General features: G+C 39.1%; 1 protein-coding gene across 1 annotated transcript in view; it reads right to left on the minus strand.

Annotated features, from left to right (window-relative positions):
* The window catches only part of LOC150080121 (homeobox protein PKNOX2-like), a 185829-nt gene that overhangs the window by 44017 nt on the left and 124304 nt on the right, over nucleotides 1-17508 (minus strand). The window contains exon 7 of the mRNA XM_090380620.1: nucleotides 14100-14223. Coding sequence (XP_090236746.1) covers nucleotides 14100-14223 — 124 coding nt within the window. The remainder of the gene's footprint in view (nucleotides 1-14099; nucleotides 14224-17508) is intronic.

Below are 17508 nucleotides of genomic sequence, written 5' to 3' on the forward strand. Positions count from 1 at the left end.
ATTGTGCTGACGCAGGGCCGTCTACAAGGACTGTCCCAACAAAGCCTCACCTTCTAAATGCTCAAATTTCAAAGCAATCAACAAACCATACGATCACTCTGTGCGGGATGGAGCGTGCCTTGTATATAGAAGCGCAGCAGATATAGTACACAATAAGACTAACTATGGAAAATAGGATGCTCAACCTCCCCTCTCTCCCAGACTTCGTATAGCCCAGATCAATGGCCAAAAATCCATCTCAATGGCAACACAGCTTCATCCTATAATGGATGAGTTGAATCTAGATATCCTTCTCCTTCAGGAACAACCCTACTGCATCCGTGGAAGGGTCTCTGGTTACCCCCTGGCTTTCAGGAAAATCCAGACAACAAACCAATTGCACCTCACTGCTATCATCATCTGAAATCCAGACCTAGTAGTAACACAGATAGAATCACTTTGCACTCCCCACCTAGCTGGAGCTACAATAGAAGGCAGCTTCGGCCATATTACGGTCTTAACAGCATACTTCCAATTTGGTACAGATATCCTCCTGCAAATAGCTCGACTGGAACAAGCTCTTGACCTCCTGGAGAACACTGATGTCATTATAGCAGCAGATTCAAATGCCCGGTCGAAACAATGGTTCAACACCTCTACCGACGCAAGAGGAGACACGTTAGATGAATTTATTGCCTCGTGTGGCCTTGAAATCATCAACAGACCTGGACAACCAATCACCTACTCTTTGGAAACTGGAGAGTCTAACCTGGACATCACACTGACTACTTCTCTTCACAATAGACTCCTTCGATGGCAGGTGCATGACACGGCCACTACTAGCGACTATTGCCTCATCACCGATTCTGCCATCCCTCATCAAGTGTCTATCCAGGATATTGCAAGATTTTCTAGTAAAACAGCGAACTGGGACCGGTTTGACAATGTAATTCAAGATGTTCTTCAGAACCCAGCAAGCAACTCCTACCAATCAATGAACAGTGTACTGAAAACAGACTTTGTGCAGAGTCTGCTTCTCAAAGCTTCTGAGGCTTCCATGAAAAAATGTTCCAGGCAAGATATGTACCATGGTGGTCGAAGGAACCTCACTAACCTCAGCAATTCTCTGAAGCATGCTCACAAAGAGTACCAACGCAAGTGAAGGACTGAACCTGCTCACATTGTAGAACAGTATAGAGACCGATTCAAAGCAGTCTACCATGAATATACTAACAAAATTTATCATGCCAAGCAGAGTTCCTGGCATTCCCTTGTCGAGACTGAGGGGAACCGGAATCCGTGGGGTTTAGTCCACAAACTCGTGAGGAATAAGCTGGGATCCATGGATGTCATAAACTTTGTCCGCTCTGATGACTCATCTGAGACTACACACTGGGAAGATACAATCAACCGGATTCTGGATGAACTAATACATCAGGACAACACCAACTCTGACACTTTGTGCTGCAATCTCCACAGGAAGATTGCAGCACAAAATTCCAGCTTCCAGCCAGACATTATGGAGGAACCATTCACAGAGGAGGAAGTCGATGCAGCAATTAAAAAAAAATCAAAAAAGGTAAAGCTCCTAGTCTGGATTTTATTGAACGCGAGACTGTGCAACGTCTCTGGGCCACAGCTCTACTGATACTTCTTCAGCTCTTCAACTCCTGTCTGAGTGAGGACAACTTTCCATCACGTTGGAAGCATGCTAACCTGAGGCTCTTACCTAAGGATCCCACAGGTACCTCAAGGCATACCGCCCGATTGCGCTGCTTCCCATTCTCGGCAAGGTTTTTGAGAGACTGCTGCTCTCCCGCTTCCAACCCCGATATGAAGCCAATGGTTTGCCATCCTCGCTTCAATTTGGATTCAAACAAGGGTGCTCCACAATTGATGCTCTATCTAAAACCCTCAAAGTGGCAGAACAGTCAGATGAAACTTATGCATCAAAGGAGTTTTTGACACAGTGTGGTGGCTGGGCATTCTTCAGAGGGCCAGAGTCTCTAAAAGGCCTAATGACTCTGATGAGTATAATAAGGAACTGTACAGGGAAATAGAGTGGGCCAGTAAATCAAAGAGTCTTATAATGGGAGATTTTAATTTCCCAGATAATGACTGGAATTTGGGGGCTGGTTACTCACACACTAGCAGGGCTTTTGTGGATTTATTGGATGATTGTTTTCTACATCAGCATGTTCGGGAGGCAACTAGAGGGAGTAATACTCTTGATTTGATTATCAGCAGTGATTCTTCATGCATTAAGAATCTGCAGATAAATGAGCCACTAGGTGGCAGTGATCACAGTGTGCTGAAGTGGGATTTACTGAAAGAGGTAACTACCATTAGGGGTAAAGGGAAGGGTTATTGCTTCCGTAAAGGCGACTACGATGGACTGAGACAGTATTTAAATTCTATACAGTGGGACCAACTATACAGTTGGTGGCACTGATGATGTTACCAACAGCAAATTCAAAATGGGAAGCATTCAAAGAACTTATCTTGGAAGCTACTAGGCTTTACATACCAACTAAGAAATATTGTTCAAGGTTTAGGCCAAAATGGATGTCAGATGAACTAATGAGGCATATGGCAGAGAAGAAAAATGCATGGGATACTTACAAATTAACACATGACACAGAAGCCTATGATAGATACAAGTTGATATGCAACCAAGTTACAAAGGAGGTTAGGCAGGCGAAGGCAGATTATGAGAAATCCTTGGCAAGGGATGCAAAGAAAAACAGCAAAGAGTTCTTTACTTATGTAAACTCTAGAAGGAAGGGGATAAATCAGATTGGTCCACTTGATATTGGTGGGTCAACTGTTGATGATCCTGCTCAGGTAGCTAACAAACTAAATGAATATTTTGCATCGACATTCACACATGAGGAGTTATTCAGCAAGGGGAATGCCAGAGGTGTATTCAACTCTAGCAGTAAGCTACAGAATCTTGAAATAACTGCGAGTAAAGTGGAGGAGAAACTGTTGAAGATAAACACAAGAAAGGCACCCGGGGTGGATGGGATCTATCCAGTTATATTAAAGGAGGCAGCAAAGGAAGTAAGCAAACCCTTAGCCATAATTATGAGAGCTTCCTTGGACTCAGGGGAGGTACCCATAGACTGGAAATGTGCAAATGTGACCCCAATTCACAAAGGAGGATCAAAGGCTGACACAAGTAATTATAGACCTGTGAGCTTAACTTCTGTTCCAGGAAAATTAATGGAGGCACTGGTTAAAGAAGCACTGCAGGATCATTTAGACAAGACTTCAGTTATAGCTCAGACACAGCATGGTTTTGTTAAGGGGAAGTCTTGCCTGACCAACTTGATTGGATACTATGATGCAGTCACAAAAGAACTGGATGCAGGGAATAACTTTGATATTATATACTTGGATCTTAGAAAGGCTTTTGATACTGTTGCACATGGAAGACTGCTACACAAATTGGAGCAGTGTGACATTGGAGGCAAATTGCTGCTATGGATAAAGGGGTGGTTGAGGGGGAGAAGACAGAGAGTGGTAATCAATGGACACTGCTCATCGTCGACTAATGTTATTAGTGGAGTCCCTCAGGGCTCAGTGTTGGGTCCATTATTGTTTTCTGTATTTATAAATGATATTGATGATGGTATATCAAGCTTAATGTCCAAGTTTGCAGATGATACAAAGGTTGGCAGGGTTGTCAAGGACACTACTGACACTATGCTGCTGCAACAGGATCTGGAAAGGTTGAGCAGATGGGCTGAGAGGTGGCAAATGAAGTTTAACATTGACAAATGTAAAGTACTACACATGGGAAAAAGCAACCCCAGAGCAACGTATCAACCCTGTGGTACTACACTGACAGTGGTAGAGAATGAAAGGGACTTGGGGGTGATTGTGCAGGCAGATATGAAGTTCTCTGAGCAGTGCAGACGGGCTGCAAGAGTAGCTCATGGAGTATTGTCAATGATATACAGGAATTTTTCCAGCAGGGATAAGGAGGTGATTATTCCATTGTATAAGGCAATGGTCAGGCCACACCTAGAGTACTGTATACAGGTCTGGAGGCCTCATTTCAAGAAGGATGTAGAGCTGCTGGAACGAGTACAGAGAAGGGCAACAAGATTAGTGAATGGAACAAAGGGGTGCTCTTACGAAGAAAGGCTGAAGTTTTGCAAATTACAGTGTCTGGAGACTAGGCACCAGCGAGGTGATCTGATAGAGGTGTATAAAGCCTTGAATGGTTTAAGCATGCTCAATGCTGATGGGATTCTTCCTCTAGCTCAGAAAAATCACCTGAGAGGGCATAAATTCAAATTGAGGAAAGACAGATGTAGGATAGACATGCGGAAATTTGCCTTTAGCCAGCGGGTGGTTGGTTGGTGGAACAGACTGCCATCCCTTGTGGTGGAGGTTGATAGCCTAAATAAGTTTAAGGCTCAGCTGGACAGGTATTTTGAACGAACAGAGGGGTGAAGTGGAAGTGGGTTTTTTTTTTTTTTTGGCTGATGCTGCATAAGCTTGCTTTCTTGCATCAAATGCCTCTACTAATGCTAATGCTAATGCTAATGCTAACTGTACCTGGAATTTCTACCACTGCCTTAAAAGCTACTTCTCTAACCACAAGGTCAGCATCAAAACAAAATATCACTGCATCACCCAACATCTGACCCAAGGCTGTCCCCAGAGCTCCATCCTGGGGCCAGCCGTATGGAATATGATACTCGACGACTGGCTCCTGAGGGACCACCCACAAACTACTCAGCTTTCTTATGCCCACGACATGGTTATCATCAACAAGGGTCCACCTGTGCCACCATAGAAACCGAGGCTGCAGTTGTTCCTCTCTGCTCTGGCTGTATGGGCCATGGAAAATAAACTCTCAGTCTCCACTGAGAAGAGCAAAACTCTTCTATTGAAAGGCAAACTGGACTTCTCCAGACCTCCTACCATACGTTTTAACAGCAGCCCACTGAAAAACTACCAATCAGTGAAGTACCTATTTTGGACGACAGGAGAACTTTCATCCCCCATATCCAAGCAATCAAAGAAAAGATAAAAAATTACATCACTATGTTAGCACACTTTACCCACAAGGACTGGAGTCTTAAAGGGCCAACTCAACGCCTTCTATATTCAGCAGTATTCATACCAATTTTCACATATGGGATGCAGTATGGTACCACAGAATGACTATAGTGCATGCACAACGTCAAATTCAGCAAATTCAACGACTTATGTTACTACAAATTACCCGCACATGTAGAACAACATCAACTGCCGCCCTACAGGTACTAACATGCTACCTACCCTTGGACCTCCATGTCACTTTTATCGGACTCTCTCATGCTATTAAGAAGAATAAGGAAGCTGAATTCCTCGCTATTCAAATCTGTACCAATACCGATATCAAACAGGAACATAAACATGTGTGGCTAGAATTGATAAACCTATGGCAAATCCACTGGAATAACTCCCCAACTGGTGCAACTACTAAACTTTTCCTTCCTGAGGTAACCTACATCAACAAACAATGTTCCACTTGGTTCTTCCCTAACATCTACACTTCCTTCCTATTAACTGGCCATGGGCCCTTCAAGAGATGCCTTCTAGAAATCGGCCTAGTTGAGGATGCCCTCTGTACCTGCGGAGAACCTGAAGACTGGGACCACGTGATGCACTCGTGCAATGTATACTTAGACCTAAGAACGCAACTACTCCTAGACCTCATCACTTCGGCCAGAAACCAAGTTATTGGAATCTAACGATGCCTTCTGTGCACTGACCAGTTATGCCAACGAGGTCTTTCGTCATCGCTAGCATCACCTGCAACTCCCTAACACTACTCCTGGATAACCTCCTCGATACAGCAACTGATATCCAGCACCGGAAACTTCCAGACATGAAACTGCAAATCGTGGCAAACCCTGTCGACGCCGCTCCATGATTCTGCATTGTGACGATTCCGGACTCTTTAATTTGAACTTTACCCATTCTATTCTCCCTACCCACAGTCCTTCTCCAGGACTCCCACAACTGCACCTAGCACTCTTCCTGCTCCTTTTTGCCTGGGGCGATGCTTATGCTCTGTCATCCCCGCTGTCTTCCCTGTCTTCCACTTTCTTGTCTCTTCTCTGCTCTTTCCTTGGCCCTCCCCACTCTCGCTCCTGCAGGAGTGTGAACAGCCCGTCAGATGTCTTTTAACTCCCTGGTCCGGCTCCTCATGCCAGTGGACGGATGCTGGGAGGCTCCTTCCTGGTGATCGCGCCTCCCAGTAATGAAGAGGCCAGTCAAACAACACACTACTCACACAACCCAAACTGACTGGATTTGTAATGTTAACAGAGTACTTAACACGGATTTGTGGGGAACCATGGGAACCGCATAACTATGTCCACTAATAAAGCAGCAGAAATCCATAAGAAGTTGAAACAAGATTTTGGTGACAATGCTTTAGGCCAGACGCAGACCTAATACTGGTTTAACCATTTTAAAAACAGTTGAATGTCAGGTAATGACAACAATCGCTCTGGGCATCCATCATTGAGTACCACCCCACAAAATGTCATAACAGTTCGGTCAGCGATCTGTGAAGGCTGCAGGCAGACCATCCACGACATTTGTGGCATTGTAGGCCTATCGTACAGCTCGCATCAGCGGATTTTGTCAGACAAGTTGAACATGAGAAGGACTGCGGCCAAGTTCGTGCCACAGTTACTGAGTGAAGGCCAAATGCAGTATCGCATGAAAGTTAGCAGAGATCTTCAAAAACAGGCCAGGAGTGATCAAAACTTCCTTTCTATGGTCGTCACTGGTGACAAGAGTTGAGTATATGGGTATGACCCAGAAACCAAGCAACAATTATCCCAGTGGAAGAGCTCATCTTCGTCCCGACCAAAGACAGCCTGCAATGTGAAGTCCATGTTGATCTGTTTTTTGGACACTGACGGGATTATCCATAATTGCTGGATGCATAATTATGGATTATGCATAATTATGGATTATCCATAATTGGAGGCAAATTGCTGCTATGGATAAAGGGGTGGTTGAGTGGGAGAAGACAGAGAGTGGTAATCAATGGACACTGCTCATCGTGGACTGATGTTATTAGTGGAGTCCCTCAGGGCTCAGTGTTGGGTCCATTATTGTTTTCTGTATTTATAAATGATATTTATGATGGTATATCGGGCTTAATGTCCAAGTTTGCAGACGATACAAAGGTTGGCAGGGTTGTCAAGGACACTACTGACACTACACTGCTGCAACAGGATCTGGAAAGGTTGAGCAGATGGGCTGAGAGGTGGCAAATGAAGTTTAACATTGACAAATGTAAAGTACTACACATGGGAAACAGCAACCCCAGAGCAACGTATCAACTCTGTGGTACTACACTGACAGTGGTAGAGAATGAAAGGGACTTGGGGGTGATTGTGCAGGCAGATATGAAGTTCTCTGATCAGTGCAGACGGGCTGCAAGAGTAGCTCATGGAGTATTGTCAATGATATACAGGAATTTTTCCAGCAGGGATAAGGAGGTGATTATTCCATTGTACAAGGCAATGGTCAGGCCACACCTAGAGTACTGTATACAGGTCTGGAGGCCTCATTTCAAGAAGGATGTAGAGCTGCTGGAACGAGCACAGAGAAGGGCAACAAGATTAGTGAATGGAACAAAGGGGTGCTCTTACGAAGAAAGGCTTAAGTTTTGCAAATTACAGTGTCTGGAGACTAGGCACCAGCGAGGTGATCTGATAGAGGTGTATAAAGCCTTGAATGGTTTAAGCATGCTCAATGCTGATGGGATTCTTCCTCTAGCTCAGAAAAATCACCTGAGAGGGCATAAATTCAAATTGAGGAAAGACAGATGTAGGATAGACGTGCGGAAATTTGCCTTTAGCCAGCGGGTGGTTGGTTGGTGGAACAGACTGCCATCCTTTGTGGTGGAGGTTGATAGCCTAAATAAGTTTAAGGCTCAGCTGGACAGGTATTTTGAACAATTGATTTTGATTTTGATTTAGTAGTTGTTGGCGCATCGACTTCTGTGGCCATATTGCACCTCCCAAGGTTTTTGCAGTACTTTGATCCAAGCCCGAGGCGGGAATCGAACCCGCGACCTTTGGGTTGCCAGGCAGGTACTTTACCCACTCGGCTAGCCCGGTCGGCATTTTTGAACGAACAGAGGGGTGAAGTGGAAGTGGGTTTTTTTTTGGCTGATGCTGCATAAGCTTGCTTTCTTGCATCAAATGCCTCTACTAATGCTAATGCTAATAAGGAATTTGTCCCTCCTGGCCAGAGCATCAATGCAAAGTTCTACTGTGATGTCCTGAGGTGGTTAAGGGTCAGGAGGAAACATCCAGAGCAGAGAAGTGGTGCACAAAGAATTGGGTCCTTCATCATGACGATGAGTCTGGCCACACATCTCTCACTGTGGCACAATTTTTGGCATCCAACAACATGACAATCATCCCCACCCCCCTTATTTTCCACACTTAGCACCCTGCAACTTCTTCCTCTTCTCGAGAATGAAAATCAAGCTGAAAATCAAGACGGTCAAAGATTTGACAGTGTAGAGGATATCCAAACCGAATCGCAGGCGGTACTGAACACTATGACAAAGAAAGACTTTCAGGATGCATTCAAATCATGGGAGAAGTGCTGGGATCGGCATTTACACCCTCAAGGGGACTACTTTGAAGGTGATGGTGGCAAATAAGACCCAGGGTAAGTCTAATTTACTTTATAAATACATTTCGAGAACTTTTGGGTAGCACCTCATACAACAATCATTCACGTGGTACTGTATCAAAAACTTTATTGAAATCTAAGTAAATTATGTCAAAATTATTTTTTGCATCCAGTTCTTTTGTGACATAGTAGCTAATCAGATTAGTTAAATGTAATCTCCCCATAACAAAGTCATGCTGTGATTCCCTTTCCCTTATCATTTCATTCCTGTTCAGATGATCTTGTATAACAGTCTTAATATCAGTATTAATACTAGTATTAGTACTGGCAACATGATGCAAGGAAGCAAAGCTTATACATCAGCCAAAAAAAAAAACACACATATACTTCATTTCCTCATTCACAATCAACAATCATTTATCCAAAACTTTTTAAAATTTATTCAAATTACCCACTTCTTCAACAAGATTTTGGCATCCAACAACAAGGTGGAAGTTTATTCCAACAATCTGATTTAGCTGGATGCAAATGCAAACTTCTACACCATGTCTTCTTCAACCATTCTTTTTAAATTTAAATTGATGTTTCACTGTGAGCAGACTTGATGAATTATAGCCTTAGCTGCCAGTGCACTATAAAAAAAAAAAAAAAAAACAACCATCCAACCCTCTTGTGTTTGTGTCTGTGTGCATGTGCACACAACTTTCAGATGGTTTGCACATGCAAGTGCAAACCATCTGAAAGATGGCATTAACATTTTTTTACTTAATCCTTTTAAAGCTTTAAACACTTTAGCCAAGTCTCCTTGCAGGTGACTAGTTTCCAGGTGATTAATTTAGATAATGCAATTTGTAGAACTGAAGTCTTTCTGGGTAGGAGTATCTTTTGTGTCTCTGATTAATCTTGTTAATCTCCTCTGCATCCTTCCTAAAATGGGTCTATCAAAGCTGTATGCAGTTTCCAGATGTAGCTTAACCATTGCCTTATACAATGGGATAATCACCTATTTGTCCCTGCTGAGAAAATTCCTGTATTTCACTAACAGAACCCCATGGGCTGTTCTAGCAGCCTGTTTAAACTGCTCGGAGAATTTCATGCCAAACTGTATAATTACCTCTAGGCCTTATCAACAAGCTTATTATCATTACCTCTAGGCCTTATCAACTACCTTCAGTTTGGTGCTACCCAAATGCTATATTATTCTGGAATTCATATATTATATGAATTCAGTACATTGCATTTATTAATATGAAATATCAGTTACCACTTTTCAGCTCATCTGTTCTGTTTAAATCTTAATGTAGCATACCAAATTACTGAAATTAACCACTGTGTCCACCTTTGTGTCATCAGTAAACTTAGACATTAATATTGTAAATATTACATCAACATCACTAATAAATAGTAGAAACAATAAGGAGCTCAACACTGGCCCATTTGGTACTCCACTCAACACATTAATCAATGAAGGGCAGTGGCTATTTATAACTTCTCTTGGTCTCTTAACACTTGCCATCTCTTTATCCATAATAGTAACTTTCCCCTAATTCCACATTGCTCCAAGTTATACAACAATCATACACGATACAGTATCAAAGGCTTTGTTGAGTATATCATGTCAAAATTATTCTTTGCATCCAGTTCCTTTGTAATGATCTCATAACAGCTAATAAGATTAGTCACCTTTAATAAATCCATTCTGTAATTGCCTTATTGTTCCATTCCTAACAATATGATCTTGCATTACTTCTTTAACAATTTATCCCATTATTTTCCCCTGGCACAGAGGTCAAACTTACAAGTCTGTAGTTACCCAATTCACCCTTTAAACTTCCCTTGTGAATAGGAGATACATTTGCACATTTGCAACCTGGGGACTTCTGAATCTAAGCATGTTCTAAATATTATTATAGCCAAAAGGTTTAATTACATCTTTTACAGATTCATTTAATATAATTGGATAAATTTCATCAACCTCGGGTACTCTGTTCCCTTTTAGCTGCAGCAATTTCTTCTTCCACCTTCCTTTCTGTTATTATAAAATTATTTAACTCCCAATTCATATTAGATAGACTTCTGCTAACCCTATCTCTAAAAACTTGATGTGTGAGTGCAGATGCAAAATATTAATTCAGTTTATCAGCAATCTGTACAGAATCATCAACAGTTATCGCCTTTATATCCAGTGGACCAACATGATTCAACCCTTTCCCTTTAGTGTTAACATTTTTAAAGAATTCCTTGCTACTCTTTGCATTCTTAGCCAGAGGTAGTTTATCTGCCTACCTCTGCTCCAAGTAACTTGATTAAAGACTAGTTTATACTTACTGTAGGACTCTGTATCCTGTGACAATTTACAATCATCCTATCTATTTTTCTTCTTGGCCACTAAGCTCACTTGATATCCATTTTGGTCCAAAGTTTGAACTTTGCAAAGAGTTCCCTAGTTCTCTGCTACTGTTCTTTTAATTTTTAGTTAAGGATTCCTCATAATTTTTTTAAAATTTTTAGCTAAGGATTCCTCTTAATTTTTAGCTAAGGATTCCTCTCCCTCAACATGCCTAGCCTCCCAAGTAACTTTATTACAGATTAATTTACATTTACTGTACGAATCAAGATTCCCTGATAATTTATAATCATCCCAAGCATCTTTCTTTTTCAGTACTAAAGTCACCAGTTATTTTGAGTTCCATTTTGATCTATATTTTAAAAAGTTCATTAGCTTTTTAAGATATAGATCATTTACATTTGTATTTGTATTCTTAATTAAAGATTCCATAATCTTTCCTGGCAGAGAAGTTAAAATTACAGGTCCTTAGTTATTCATTTCACCCTTGAACCCTCCTTTGTAAATAGGAGAGACTTTGCAATCAGGAAATGATATGGACTTCATTTGAATCCAAGGATTCTGTTTCAATTATATTCTATTATATCTATTATTATAACCTTTATCTATTATATTCTCAATATAATAGATAAAGGTTTAATCAGCGATGGCTGGCTATAAAATGCCACTGGGCCTTGGAATAGCCAGGCTAAAAAAAATAAAATACGTTTTTTTACATTTATTATTAATATTTCTTTTGTTTATTACTGATTTATATTTATTTTGTTTATTACCAATTTGAATTCACTTTATATTTATAACCAATGTTATAAATGATTAAATGTTATATAATCATAATTGTAAGTCAAGAACAAAGTGATGTGCCACTTTAAATTTGGCTCTCACTGAGTCCATTCAGCAAATAACCCAGGCATATGCATAGCAATACTTCTCTTCTCTTCTCTACTGGATGAAGTATGGCAAAGTTGAGCTGCAGCAAAATTGGCTCCAGTTTCTAGTCCAGCATATTTGTTAGCATTTATTTGCAATAAATAAGATAAATAATTTATTTACATAAAGAAACCTTTCTGTCATACAATGATAAACTTGAAATTAAACAAGGTAAACATCTATCCGATTTAAATATTGTAGAAAAGTAATGCTCTTATGAAAACAAAAAAATATTTTGGTACTACCAGTTGAAATCACTACTTGGTTTGATGACTTCTTCTGTTGCCTCCAACAAGAATAGATCTGCCATCTTCTGGCACCATGTTCACTTCTAACTGTAATTATAAAACTTTCTCTTCTGTCCCTCTCCTATTATAAAATCCATCTTCCAGTTAGTAATAGCTAGACCATTGTATGCTCAAGTGAGGAGTATCAAGAGCACTTTCAGAGTAATTACAGCTTAAAACAGATCGAACTTCAAGAAGGGGGAGGAAATTAGTGAATACCGAGCTCATGTTTAAGCTCACTTAGTCCCACTGGTTGTGTTATATTTGATCCAGTTTTTGAAGGAGTTCTGAGGAATTCTTTGAAGAAATCAGATTCTTAGGAATGGTTGCACTGTGAATTGCCCTTTCTTTGATGCTCTAAAATATGTATAGATGCTCCAAGTTGTTTGAGTTCAGCTGGAAAAATAAAGCTGTATATTTAGAGTGATCAACTTGGCCTTTACTTTTTCTTGTTTGCATGCTTTTAAAAGTTCTTGGCACACTGACTACTCTGTCATAGTGCACTGAACTGATATGGTTCTATGTGTAATCATTACAAGTTTGGGCTGAAGACCCAATCTGTAAGTGGGCTGAAAAATAAATATTACATGGGGGGAAAGCTACTTCCTCTACCTAAAATCAGCTAAATGTAGCCCTGAGTAAAAAGACCTTCAGGAATTCTTCTAAACTCTGATGTTATTTGAACCAGACTTTTCCAAATGAGTGACAGGTGACAAACCCATTATACTCTCATGAGATTTTACTTTTTCTCAAAAGTGATTTCCACATATCAGAGTACTGAATATCACCCTGTTCATAACATTGAGAAATAGATAAAGGTCATGTTGACCATCCTAAGATACAGCTTCAAAATACACAAAGCTTTATTTTTTCAACTAAACCATTCAAATAACACTGAGAACTGGACCATACACATTCGGTGACACAGTGTATATAAGTCTAGATTTCACAAGTAGATGTCAGAAGATGAATACTAAAATTTATCAAAAGCTAATAATTTTTGATCCCTGTACCATCATTAGGGTGTTGTTAACCTGAATTGTCAGTTTCTTACAAAATTTTATTATCAGGTTCTTTGCATTATAAAAAATATGCTAGTGTATGCAGGGGGGGGGGGGTTGTATAAAGGAAACATTTTCAATACATGATATATCCATGCAGTTTCTGTTTATGCTCCAGGACATAGAGCAAAAGAAGCATTAACAATATTTGTTTTGGCAGCCACACACACACTACTTAGTTAAAAATGGGCCATTCTTTTTGTGGGGCGCATGCAGATTTTCACTATTTTACAATGTGTATACCTGTGAATAATCATGTTACCATACACCACAGCCAGTATGCTTCATAAATACTTTGCATATGATTTTTTTTTTTATGTAAGAATTGCTCTGTTTCTAGACGATATGGATTTTTCAATGAAGTGGTGAAGAATGCATATTACTTAATGCCAACAGTGCAATGACACCAATCAAAAATAAATAAGCATGCGATATAAACAAAAAAAAAAAAAAATCTAATCATAAACTGCATGCAACTTATTATCTATATTAATTGCAAGGTTAATCTATATTAATTTGCAAGAACTGGGATAATGAAATCTCACAAAAGCTGAGCATAAATAATAATTTAGTAAAATGCCTATAGAGTTTGATATAATCTATTTTATTTAACAGGCTGTATCACAAAAAAGCAAGCTGTGGTGATGATCACATTTTTTGATTGATAGCAGACAGAAAAAAAAGGGGGTGCACAAACTTTGCAAAGAAGCATTTCATTAAGAAATTTTGTTACTTATATAAGGGCAAGCATTAATCAATTTCTATCTACAAACATAAACATCAGGCAAAACTTTTTAATGATAACATGCATAGCTTACTAACCAATAGGCTGGACTCTTGGTTCCTGAGCAACTGCAGTGGGGCTGGCTCCAATCTGAGATAAAGGAGTGCTACCATGAATGACATGTGCTGTAGTTACTGATGGCTGGACATGGGTACTCTGAATCTAAAATATTTATTACTATATGTTAAAACATGAGGTAAAGTCTATACACTCATCAACTGAGCATAATATGAGTGCAGTAGTTTTGATGCAAATTACAGAAACATAATACTTCTTACTCTTTCCTTGTGATGTAAATATATGTAAAGGAAATGCAAATATATTCTTCCCTGTTAACATAACTTATGCAGCCACAGAAAAGGAATATTATCAATATTAATTTATCATGCTTATCATTTCTGAATTTGCAAACAAGATTACTATTTTAAATGGAAAGAATTATTCCTTGGTAAGCTTTCAGAGCTATGAAGAATCACTCCTTAGGAGACATCATTTCTGTTATATAGTAACAGAAACAAAGTTACATAAGTGGTTTGATAAATGATGGTAACATAAAACTATTTTGAAATTATTGCATTCATGAAAAATTTGTTATAGGCAATTGATTCATCACGCACTTCTAAATGGTACCCAACAGATTACACATGCACCAGAAATCAGCAGACAAACAAGCAAAAAAAATAATAATGTTCACTCCTCTCAAAAATAACAATCATTGCACAACTCTCCAATACAGTAATATTGCATTCCTGATGCTGCCACCAATATGCTATTACTTCTCATATGAAGTTCTTAATTATTATTTTCCTTATTTTCCCCTTTCCGGGAAAATAAGAAAAAATAAGGAAATGGAGTCACTGGTTAAAGAAGCACTGCAGGATCGTCTAGACAAGACTGCAGTTATAGCTCAGACACAGCATGGGTTTGTTAAGGGGATGTCTTGTCTGACCAATCTGATTGGATACCATGATATGGTCACAAAGGAACTGAATGCCAAAAATAATTTTGATATCATATACTTGGATTTCAAGAAAGCTTTTGATACTGTTGCACATGGAAGACTACTGTACAAATTGGAGCAGTATGGCATTAAGGGCAAGTTGCTGCTATGGATAAAGGGATGGTTGAGTGGGAGAAGACAGAGAGCAGTAATCAATAGACACTGCTCTTCATGGACTAATGTTATTAGTGAAGTCCCCCCAGAGTTCTGTGTTGGGCCCATTAATGTTTTCTGTATTTATCAATGATATTGATGAAGGTATATCAGGCTTAATGTCCAAGTTTGCAGACAATACGAAGGTTGGTAGGGTCGTTAATGACAGTATGCTACTGCAAAAGGATCTAGGAAAGTTGAGCAGATGGGCTGAGAGGTGGCAACTGAAGGTTAACATTGACAAGTGCAAATTACTGCATATGGGTAGCAGAAACCCAAGCGTAACATACCAACTGTGTGGTACTACACTCGGGGTAGTGGAGAATGAAAAAGACTTGGGGTAACTGTGCAGTCAGATATGAAGTTTTCTGAACAGTGCAGATGGGCTGCAAGAGTAGCTCATAGGGTCTTGTCAATTACACAGGAATTTAGCTAGAAGGGATAAGGAGGTGATTATCCCCTTGTGTAAGACAATGGTCATGTCACACCTGGGTGCTGCATACAGGTCTGGAGGCCTCATTTTAAGAAGGATATAGAGCTGCTGAAATGAGTACCAAGAAGGGCAACAAGCTTTGCTCTTATTAAGAAAGGCTTAAGTTCTGCAAATTGGAGCATCTGGAGACTAGGCACCTGCAAGGTGATCTGATTAGGTCTATAAGGTCTTGAAAGGTTTAAACAAGCTTAATGCTGGTGAAATTCTTCCTATTGCTCAGATTACACACCTGAGGGGATATAAATTCAAACTGAGGAAAGACAGTTGTAAAATAGATCTGCAGAAATTTGCCTTTAGCTAGCGAGTGGTTGATTGTTAGAACGAACTTTCATCTGTTGTGGAAGTTGATAGCTTAAATAATGTAAGGTTGCTTTCTTGCATCATATGCCTCTACTAATGCTAATGCCAATTGGAACACTGGGCAAATGCTCCTTTCCCAAGGCCCACTATATATGTAAAATAGAAAAAATGTTTCCTACATAAATTTCTTTGAGTTACGACCATTGCATAACAACTTAAACCATAATGCATCTGAATAAATTAAATCATAAAACAAACTTTGCAAAAACCATTGAACTTAGGGAAAAAAATCTAAATAAAACTATAGATAAGCAAAATTGGAATAATTACACTAAAACATAATTAAGAGATACCTAAAACTAAATAAATGTAATTTATATAATTTCAGGTATGCCTCTTAAGAGAGACAGCTGAAATTAAGACAGACATATGAAACTAGATGTCTGTCTTTCAGATATATCGCTCCTAATTATGTTTAATTTAATTATTCCAATTTTATGTATCTAGGGATTTATTTAGACTTTTCTTAACAAGCCGAATGGTTTTTTGAAAAGTTTATTTTATGGTTTAATTTATTCAGATGCATTATAGTTTGATTTGTTATGTCTATAAGTTCAAAGAAATTAATATAGAAAGCATTTGTTCTCTTTTATAGATATAGTAGATCTTGAGAAAGAAACATTTGAATGTTGTAACAATTAAGTTTTATAAGTTTATAAGACAATAGTAATTTCTGTTATAATTTTCTCATGTCTAACAAAGTTTTTATGTAAAATAAGAACTGGATTAAGTGAAGTGGGTCATCTTACTTGCTCCACTATACACATACTCTGCATCGTCACATTCTTCATGTTTATCTGGTGACTGACAGCAACAGTTTGGACATGGATACAACTGTTGGTACCATTTAGAGGTGCACTGACTACTTTTAAATGCGTAATAAAATTTCAATGAATGCAAAATTTTGGTAAATATTTGGTGTTGCTCATGATTTATAGAATGAACCCTGTATTTATGTTAGGGAATAATCAGTTTTTTCTGTACACTTGTATTTGTGTTCTTATGAATAAGTAAAAAGTATGGATTCATATCAATCTCTGAATAAGCAAGTTCATGTTACAAGCAAACTGCAATTACATATTTTCAACTAAATATTACTTTGGTGAAAGAACAGCAAGTGATTTTGTGTCATGGGCTTTGAAAAACATGATATGATTAACAGATAAATGTTTAGTTCATATTAGGCTTCCTGACCTTCTGGATTATAACCAACTGATAGTGGGGGGGGGGATTAATACATATCTCTGGTGTAAACTAGCTTACTGAAGACTGTGGATCAGAATGCAAAAGGCTGCCTCCGCCATGCAATATTACAAGAAATTCAATTAAATGTTTCAAAGAAAAAATCCAATTACCGGTAGGTAGGCATTATCTTGCAATATAAAACCCATTATCTTGCAATATAAAAACAATATTTTCCTGAGACATGTAATTGATCTTT

Source organism: Mastigoproctus giganteus, chromosome 9, assembly GCF_048544385.1.
Source record: "Mastigoproctus giganteus isolate SK-2022 chromosome 9, ASM4854438v1, whole genome shotgun sequence".
NCBI classification, from domain to species: domain Eukaryota; kingdom Metazoa; phylum Arthropoda; class Arachnida; order Uropygi; family Thelyphonidae; genus Mastigoproctus; species Mastigoproctus giganteus.